Source organism: Antrostomus carolinensis, unplaced genomic scaffold (assembly GCF_000700745.2).
Source record: "Antrostomus carolinensis isolate BGI_N321 unplaced genomic scaffold, ASM70074v2 scaffold7812, whole genome shotgun sequence".
Taxonomy (NCBI): domain Eukaryota; kingdom Metazoa; phylum Chordata; class Aves; order Caprimulgiformes; family Caprimulgidae; genus Antrostomus; species Antrostomus carolinensis.
In genome coordinates this window covers 23719-33900 of record NW_010297497.1, presented here as the reverse complement: position 1 = coordinate 33900, position 10182 = coordinate 23719, and the positions used below count along the sequence as shown (strand labels likewise).

Genomic DNA, 10182 nt, shown 5'->3' with positions numbered 1-10182 from the left:
CCCTTTTCACATGTGCCTACTTGAGTGTGTGCAAGGAACTCGCAGCCCTGGGACTATATTTGACTTGTCCCTGCCTGATTGGCCTCATTTCAAGTTGTTAGGAAATATTTCCTCACCCACCTTTAGGGGACTATCAAAATTGCCTTTTACCTTCATTAGGTTTGATGCCACAATGATGAGGGACAAGGTCTGGGACCTGACAATTTATTTCCATCCCATGCCCTGCTTCCTAGGTCACTATGGACAAGTGATAAGCTGCTCACACCAAAGATGTCTCCTATCTCATTGCATCCCTCATTGTATGCATTGGTTGTATCAAAAGCCTTATCTCCTGCAGTTCCTTATCTAGACATAAAATGTTAGAACTGCCCAATCTCTCTTTTCTGCCTCAGTTTCCTTCTTCATAAGTAGTTGTGAGAATAACCACACAGAAGACTATCTGCTGCTTTGGCTCCTACTTTTTCCTGTCAACACTGTGGTTCATGTGAAAGATCTCTTTCACACTGGCTGGTCTACTCTCCAGTGTCCAGATCCTCATATCCTGCAGTCTGTAAGCTAAGACCATCTTTCTTCTCTGGGGATCTGCCTAGATCATCTCTTTGTGTCTCTCCCATGCTTTGACCAAGATATTTTTTTTTCTAACATCTTGCTTTCTTTACCTAAACTGTCTGGAGCAGAGGAATGGGTATTCTTCACTTTTGTCAGTCAACTGAAAGACATAGGAGCCTTTATGTTCAAAAAAATAAAGTTGCAGATAGATATAGTGAATACGTTCATAGCAGTCAGTATAACCCAGAGACCTTGTATGCCCTTCTCATCAGGTTTTTTCCATTTTATCCCAGTCAATATATATTTTGATGGAGATGTTGACTATATAATTTATTAATGTCCCTGCATATTATAATGATGTAAGAGTTTCTGGCATACTAAGCCTTTGAGTACATAGATTGTGTAAATCTGATTTTTGTCAGCCATCCACATTCAGCCTTTGATAACAGTCAGGCCTCGCTGGCAAAAAGGTTGCACCAGACTCAGTATCAGCTTGGGCTATTTCACCATTTAAACCATTCCCACTGTGCTATTTACTGCACTCTGTTTTCCTAACCATTAACCTCAAGGTTTCAGTTTGCCAGAGGTAACTAAAACAGTTTGATTTGTTTTGTGATGACTTCTGCCAGAATTGTTTCACGTGAACAAACGATGAAAACATGTCATCGGCAGTCCAATTAAAATCATGCCTGTAGGGATACAACTTTAAAAGTGCCATGTAAATGAAATGGGACTCTGACAGCTGAAAGTTGTGCTGCTAGTGACCTTGTTACGGTGCAGCTTTGCTGATTCAGTTCTAAGCTGATGTTAATATGCAAGCAACAAGAGCAAGTGCCATGGACGTCAGCAGAGAAGATAATTTTTAATTCATAATGTGTAGCACGTGATTTTTGGTCTCCAGGATTTTCCCGCCCCCCCTCTTACATATCAGATAAACTATTCCAGTTTACCTGCAGCACAGCAGAGCAGATTTCATTGCATTGGGCAAAAAGAATATTAAGTACCTCCAGGTTGACTCTCTGTAGAAGCAAACTTCTTCATCTCTGTTCTCCTGAGAGACATATTTAGAGAGCCTTGTTTTTTAATGAATGATTAGTCTCCCATACACATAATCAGAGTTACTCCAACAGTAACATATATGGTGCCAGAAACTTTCTCTCTACCCTAAGAGAGATGCTGAATCTGAAATATAACACAAAGTACTGTAGTGTAAATAACAAAGGTTACTGAAATTGATGCAGTGTAGGAAGATGCAGAAGACAAGTGGCTGAGAAGTTTGTAGTGAGGGACGGGCAACGGTGGAAGCTGGGTAGGTGGTGTATGGGAGAGGGATGGCCAGGAGTAGATCCTGGTGATAGCACTGGGTGTCTAAGGCTTTGCTTGTGAGTAACAATGTGGACTACAGGGATTGTCTACTTGTGGCAGGAGAAGTCCCTGAAGTTAATCAGTGGTGCCCAAGTCTTACCTGGCACTTTAATCTATAGATCGCACCTGAATTTACATGTCCTCATGATCGTGGAGTGTCTGATTTCCCATTATCATCAATAGACATTTGGTCATTCATGGATGGTGGATTTGGAGAATAATTCAGCTGACCCAGAGGAAGATGCCTGTGTTTGTTTGTCTGTCTCTTTTTCCAAACTCCTCTGACTTTAGTGATTACATCTGGAGATGTTCATACCTACTTGACCTGCAGACATCCAAACACAGGTCTCTTACTCTGTGAGCTAAACACCTTCTTAACTTGGAAACTGAGGTAGGAAGTGACTTGACTATCTCTAGCAGAGCCAGCAAAAGAGACACAGTCTTATTCCTGGGAAATTCCGGGGCACGTTCCAGCAGGACTTAGGTCAGAGAAGCTGTGAAGATAAAAAGAACAAAAAGAAGCATCAGAATTTGGGGACATGGGGAATACCAGAGAAACCAAAGAAACAGAATAAATAAGTATTTAGGGGCTTGATCCTTGCTGTTCTGCATTCACCGTTGGTCTGGTAGTAATTTAACCTGTTTGGCTTGGAGAAGGTGGTACTAAGAGAAAACTAGACCACAGTGGAAAGCAGAGGTTTTATTTCTTTTCCTTATGAATGATTTTAGTCATTGTTTAGTATATGAAAATAGTAGATTTATTATCAATAAGGCTATGTTGAATATTTATATACTGCCTCCAGTTAAGTTAACGTCATCCGTATGCCTAGGTGCTCAAAAGTTTGTGAATTCATGTTTCACTTTAAGACTTAAGCTGTTGAAGTCAATCTTGTTTCAGTAAGTTTAGATAGAAGATATAAATATACTGAGTGCTTTCTAATCATGTGTTTAACCCCAAAATCTCAGTAAATGAGCATACATCAAGGTCAATTTGCCTTATGGGGTTAGAAGAAATTCCTCTGGATTCATAGTATTGACCAGCTTGATAACTAAATGACCACAAGTGTGTGATTCCTACCCTGTCTTCTTTAAATTTCTAATCCAGATTTTGTTTCATTAAAATGCTCTTAGGTGCATTGGTATCCTGCTTACTGACTTTGTTTGTTTGTTTGTTTTAATTTTCTGCCATTTCCTAAATCAGTTGTGCCTTATGAGATCACGGTCTACACCAGCGACATCTTTGGAGCTGGAACAGATGCAAATGTCTTCATTGTTCTTTATGGAAGTGATGGAATTTGCACTCAGCAGAAATCCCTGTGCCTCAACAAGAGAGAGCAAAGGATGTATTTTGAAAGAAACTCGGTGAATCAGTTCATTGTGGAGGTAAGATCAAAGGTGCTCACTCTCATCTTAGGTTGCCCTAAAGGAATTAAGAAGAGAAAATGGACTGAAGTGGGAACTTTTCCTCTTTTAGGGAAAGCTATTCAGCTCTTTTACTCAAAGAATATGAGTTCAAAGCCCTATTCTGCAACACACTTGCTGTGTACTGGATCAGATCTTTTCTCACTGACACCCACTTACTAGAAACTCAAAGGTATCAACATGCAGTGTCCCTGTGACCCAATACCATGTTAAGCCTTGTAAGGGCTGGTGCAATTTTATTGTGAAGCTGAGATGCACCAATAAGTGGATAGGGAGGTTTGCCCTTCTAGGTAAAGTTAGATCCACTTTGTGAGGTCTTTACATCTTCCATTTCCTAGACCATACTTGGTAAAGAGAAGGTATCAGTCTCCATGCATGCCAGATCTAATATGTGTACCTCTCCTTTTTAGTCTTATTTGTTTGTGTATTTGCTTTCTCTTGCAGTTTGCAATACTTTGAAAGGTAACAGAAAACAATTGCTTGCAGTATCACTAAAACCAGCTGCCTTGTATTTAGGGTCCCTATGTATCCTTTCATGTTCCTGTTTTAGCAGATTGTGTCGATGGATCTGGTCCATGGTGCTTACTACTTATATAGCACTTCATTTGGGGTGGATGGTCTGTTCATTTATTCTAATTGTATGGCAACCTAAGCACCATGCTCTGTTTCTTTGCATCCTCAGACAAAGAGACTGTTACTTTGCTGCAGACGTTGTGATTTTTGGATACCTGAGGCTAATTTTTTGAAAGATCTTATCAAATATTTCTTGAAATGTTTGCACAACTGTATGCAAATACTAAACCAGTGCATGAAAATGATTTAGCTTATTAACATCTACAGTATTCAGCAATTCCTGTTTGTAGTATGTTGGTATTGGTGAGAATTTGCAAGAGGCAAAAATATAGGCAGTCTTACCCTAGCCTATTCTTTTGGTACTGCTTAATCTCCTCACCCTCCCTCCTAGGATGGAACACCAGCACTGACTTTGTAGAGGACCACACAACCTCTATGCACTTTGAGTTTGGTTTGGTTTTGTAAAATAATTGAAGGCAAATCTTAAACCAAACTTTTTAATGAGTTAAAATGCTTCCAGCTCACATTGTTGTTATATGGCATGAATCATAATATAAATCCCCAGTGTGATTCCTTAAAAACAAAGAATAAGGCTTATTTTGGTGGTGTTTCCACACAGTCTTTCATAATAGAGTTTGCATTAATCTTAATGCATATGGTATAAAAAACTGAGTGTTATTGTTATTTCTTTATTTCATAAAAATTATTTTAGGTTTGGGAGAATCTGAAACATCAGTACTTTTCTTAGATGAAGTGAGTGAAAATGCAGTTTGCTCTCCAGATTTATAACATCATATTAACCTGTCCTCAAAATTCATTCTCTCTTCACCAGTTCCTCTTGCTGTAGGAGATAGGAAGGAAGCAAAATATATTCTTCTTTCACCTACTTGTGTAGAGCCATAATTTGGATTTCAACAGACCTTAAAAACCTTAAAAAAAATTTGGGGCTCTCAGGAAACACGAACTGAGAATTGCCCATTTGTTTTAGTGTTTTTAACTGCCCTACCATTTTGTATTTTGCAAAAGAGACAAAAAGATTAGAGACTGGTGTCAGCTATGGTCCCAAGTGATGAACTGTTGGAGATACATGCAGCAGAATACAGACCACTTCTTCTTTAACATGAATCTTTACTGACCAAGCATCACTTTATTCCTATGTATTGATTAAAAGCCTCATTGAGAGTGGAGCATTTGGACAAGACAAAGGATGAAGAAAATAATCTTCCTCTAGTGTGTACTTGTGTGCATTCATGAGTTTTAGAAATTAGCTTGGATCATTTAATTATGTTGCAATTGATGCTTATGCTCTCTAAAGTCAGGGCAGGGATGGTGAAGTCAAATCCAGTTTGTTCAGAGTGTGACCTCCTTGAGTAGTGCAATCAGTCTTGTTGAGTCCGGGAGTCTCCTAAAATTACTGTTGTCTTTTCTTCAGTGTGGGGAAATTCTGTCAGCTGGGAAGAGAAGTCTCCAGTGGTGCAAATTGAGATGTTTTCTCAAGTTTCTGAGAAAAAAACACTCCAAGTCCCTGTGGACAGAAAGACAGCTCAGTGTGCTTCTCCTACATGCAAAGGAGGTTTGCAGCCAACATTGTTTTTTAGAGGCCCAACTATACAAAAACTTGCACTGAAATAACAAAAAGCTATTACTTAGGAGCAAATATCATTATTCCTGTTGAAGCCTTTGGAAGGAAGGTGGCATAAAAGTAATGAATTAGTAACAAATTACTTAAGTAATAAGGTGAGGCATAAAAAAACGGTAGCCACTTCATAAGATAGTGATCTTGTTGACTTGCTCAGAATGGTATTGGGATTCTGTGGGAGAGCAGGGGAGAGATAATATAAAATGCAAGGCTATTAATATTGTACTTTGACCTCAAAGCTACTCTTTCAGTGTTATGAGAGTGCACGTAAGAGTTTAAAAAGGAAAGAGATATAAAAAGAACAATTTAAGATGTAGCAGCACTGCAATTTCTAAAAAATTACCTTCATTCCCACTCATACAGAGAAACCTGAGATACAGCATTGCTGCTGTGCAACCAAAGCTATCTTCTACAGTGTGTGAGTTGTATAAAGCAAGATTCTCTTTGGTTTTGGAACAGAGGTTTAGGGAAACCCTTTAGTAAAATGCAAGTTAGGGCATAATTGACATCAACACTAATATTTGCTCCCATGGGATTTCACACAGACCAGAAAAATAGGAAATAAGCTAAAGACATAGTGTCTCAAAAGTCACCTGTTGTTCATGCCATAATCTTTCTATCTTTCTCTTTTTTTTTTTTTTGTTTGTTTTGTTGGGTTTTTTTAATGTAGCTGGAGGACGTTGGTGACATTATTGAGAAGATTCGCATAGGACATGAGGGTGGAGGACTGAACTCTGGATGGCATTTGGACCATGTGACGATTCGGAGGCTGTTGCCAAATGGAAAGGTAGGCTGTGAATCTCAGCACTCTGCAATATATTTCCATTAGCAGCCTCTTCCATTTCCCAAAGCACATCTTCTGTATACAAAGCGTGATTAACAGTGAAAAATTACTCCCTAAAGAACAATGCACACTAATGAACTTGCTGGAGCTCGGGGATCTGGGGACAACAAATATGTATTACCATGTTTTATTCTTCAAATGTTGATTATAAAACTCTGAAATCATTGTTTTTTTAAAAAATACTGTTCTTATTATATTTTTTTACTGTAATAGAGTTATTTCCTCCCTGCAGTGAATGGGAGCAAAGCAGTGATCTTGCTCCTCAACCTTTTGGAGACATTCGCTTCTCTTTATCTTTTGTGTGAAAGATCGATCTGCCTGCTGGACTTGGAGGCAATGTTATCATGACTTGCTTGCTGGACTGAGAGATTTCTGAGTTTCTATCCATTGTTGTGCAAATACAGCTTAAGAATTACAGGGCTAAGCAGATGTCTCTGTGCTGCGCTGCACCACTGTCACTGGACATCCCAGGGTGCCCAAGGATAACTTGGATAATGGTGGTTTTGGGTGACATGAGAGGTCAAAGCTTCATATTTTCATGTGTAGCTTTGTTTTGAACTATCACAGGGAAGGAAGTGGGAAGTGGGTGTACCATCTTAAAATAAAAATTACTGTTGCTAAACATGGACAAGAAATAATTTCATCAGTCCCTTGATTCTGGAAGAATAAATGCAGGGAACCAGTACAATTAAGACAAGCAAAATGGTTGTCAGTGAAAGTCCCTGAATCACTCATATAAAAAACATTGAGTTAAATCCTAAGTCTTTTTGTTGCTCATGAACAGGATGAACACAGTGCAGCCAGATTGATCATCTTGGTCTTGTCCACATAAGAAACTGTTCCTTGGCCCTGCTTTCAGACAGTGGCTGTAGGAACAGGAATGAGTCTGGCTGCAGGGAAGTTCAGAAAAAAATCACCTCTTCAGGACCAGTTCAGAATTAGGGCAGTAGCTGTGTTTGGGAACACTGGACTCTCCGCTGTCTTGATCTTTCTCCACTTATTCCAAAGGGATGTCAGCTTTCATCTCCACCTCAATGCTCAGGTCTGCCCCCTCTTGAAGTGACTTCTGAGATCAAGCGTTGGTGTCAACACGGCTTGCTCAGTCCTGGTGAACCTACTTCTCATCTTACTTCCTCCTTCAAAATCGTCAGTATATGTTTTTCTCTCTTTGCCTCACGATCAACTCAGAGGTCTGATTTGAAACTTCCTCATCATGGTCAAGACTGTATTGTCCTGTAGAAGCTTCTTCACAAACCAATACCCTTTGATTGTTTCTCATGATCACCTTTTTGCCAGTCTGTTATTACCAGAACCTCTATCTGTGTATTGACTAACTCTTGCCTTGTGCAGCTTCACGAGGTTAATGAACAAGTTGACATTGTTTTTGGAGATGTTGTTGTTCATAAGCTAGGGAAGATGAAGAGAAGGATGTGCAAAGGTATGGAAACCAAGGGAAAAGAGATTCCTGGGATGCTTTTTTTTCTACACCTGCTGTTAAATGAGTACTTTGAGAAGCTCCGAAGAGGTCCATGTTGGGTGCTCTTCCAATAGCTCAGAAAGTTGCTTGGGGCTGCATGGCTCTATAGTCATTACAGCAGCTTTGAAGGACAGACAGTGAAATCTGGAAGCCCAGTAGAAACCTGGGAAGGTGGAGGAAGGGAGGAAAATTATGAACAACTTAAAAATGGAGAGATTTGCAATTCTGCTGATCTTTTGATTATGGCATGGGAAAAAAGAAGAAAGCAGAGCACTGCATGATGCCGCTGATCAGCCGCAGGATATTATGACCTGCCACAGGATAGCAATATGCTGCCAACGCTTCTAAAAGCTGTGCTACCTGATTAGACTGCTAAGATGTGCCTAGATATATCTGTAATGCTGCAAAAGAAAAATGAGGTCAGTAACTTTTCAGATTAAATTGAAAGCACTTGGATAGGAAACTAGGATTGCTGCATGCCAATAAAGCTCTGTCTTGGCATGCCAATTATATCTGATAATTATATTTCATTTGTTAAAACTTGGAGAAGGGCAAATCACTGACTTCTAGCACACTATCATACCCTGCTTCTAGCTTAGGGCCAGACTCAAACTCTAATGAAACAAATTCTGTTCGGAGATGCCGAAGGATTTTACCATGAGTAACATAAAACAGTGCATTTTACATCACTTAAATATTAATGCAATCACTAACAAGGAAACTCCAACAAAAACTGTGGCAATGACATGGTGATTAACAGTAATGATACAATTAACTCTTGCAGTAACTGCACATTATACCCCACTGTGCAGGCACTCAAGTCCCTCGATATCTTATTACTAAATAAACAGTGTTCATATCAATGGCACGTACAGTCAGCATTATGAATGTTTAGGAGCAGTTAAAAGCTTCATTGAGAATCATGACTGAAGTAGAATCTCTACTGGGAGGAGAGGATTTCAACACTGAAGCATCATTCTGGAAAGCCCTCTCTTCCCAGACTGTGGGTGGGGAGATAATCACTGTTCATCGGCTTAGCGTAGTGAGATAATATAGGTTATGTGATCAGAGAGTAGAAATGAGGAGGCAGACGTAGTGGTGTGGCCAGTCATTAGATGCTGTATTTTGCTTGTACAGCACAAATAACACTTGAAAGTAAAATATTTTAAATCATCTAAAGTGCTGCCAGGTTCGTTTGACGCGATTTTGCACAAATTATGCACCAAACTGCCTTATGGAGTTAAACACTGCAAGGCTGGGGTTAAACAGCACACTGCAGGGAGCAGCAGAGGGAAGGAGAAATGGTGTTTAAAGTTTGGGCTGTGTGGGTTCAAAGGATGATTCTGCTGCAGACTCAAGACACTCAATCACAAAAGCCCCTTGGAGGGGTTCAGATCCTGCAGATGAGCTCGTCTGGGATCTGTGTGCAGTGGTGTGATGACCTGTTCGTAGCAGGTTAGCAGTGACTGGAGTGACCTGACACCAAGGTGCACAACCTATTCCTCCTCAGTGACCGTGACAGGGAGGGCAGGGAGAGCATCTCAAGGTGATCATACAGTGCAGTAATGGAAAATAACTATTTTCAGTATTGCTATGGTGGGAGGTATTTTCTTCTTTTACTATGTATTAATATTTTATTATTCAAATAGTAAAAATAGCAAAGAAAGGACCCTGAATTGGTTTGATAAATAATTATGTGAGAGTAATTAACGTGGACAGTATTAATGTATATGTTATACATGAAAGTGGTGGCATGCAGAGGGCTGGAAACAGCAGAAAGCCCCTGTGCTACTGAGGAGAGAAATGCTGCAATTGCCATTAAGGAAAGGGTCATTTTTTTCTTCCTTTATTTAATTACTGTGAGATTAAAACTAACTTTTTTTTTTTTTTCTGTTCAGACTTGTGGGCTCTGCAAGTTGCATGATGGTTCATGCCCCTTTCTTTATGGAGACATAGCCTGAGGTGCCCAGCACACAGAAAGCCGCCTGCCTCTTACTGTCTTGGAGGCCTTACAGGAGTCTGTTCTTAACAAGTAGTCTGGGATTGATTTTGTTTACCAAGTGGAAAACACATGTTCTATTGTTTTTGTTTGTTTGATGATAGAAATCATATTTGTCTCCACCAAAGTGAAGTCAAAACAAAAGATCAAAAATTAAATAACTATTTTTCTCCTCTTAATGCACGTATGGGAATTGCCTGGAAACCAGCTTGAGTCACAGAATTATAGGGCAAAATCTGAAGTATTGAGTCAGAAAAAAATCCCCTACTGACTTCAAAGAGAATACTGCCTGAATAAGGATTGAAAAGAGATTG

General features: G+C 39.6%; 1 protein-coding gene across 1 annotated transcript in view; it reads left to right on the top strand.

The window, feature by feature from the left end:
* LOC104520443 (lipoxygenase homology domain-containing protein 1) overlaps nucleotides 1-10182 on the top strand; it is a gene marked incomplete at both ends in the record, with an annotated part of 50158 nt that overhangs the window by 20252 nt on the left and 19724 nt on the right. Inside the window, 2 exons of the mRNA XM_010162138.1 lie at nucleotides 3116-3297; nucleotides 6219-6335. Coding sequence (XP_010160440.1) covers nucleotides 3116-3297; nucleotides 6219-6335 — 299 coding nt within the window. The remainder of the gene's footprint in view (nucleotides 1-3115; nucleotides 3298-6218; nucleotides 6336-10182) is intronic.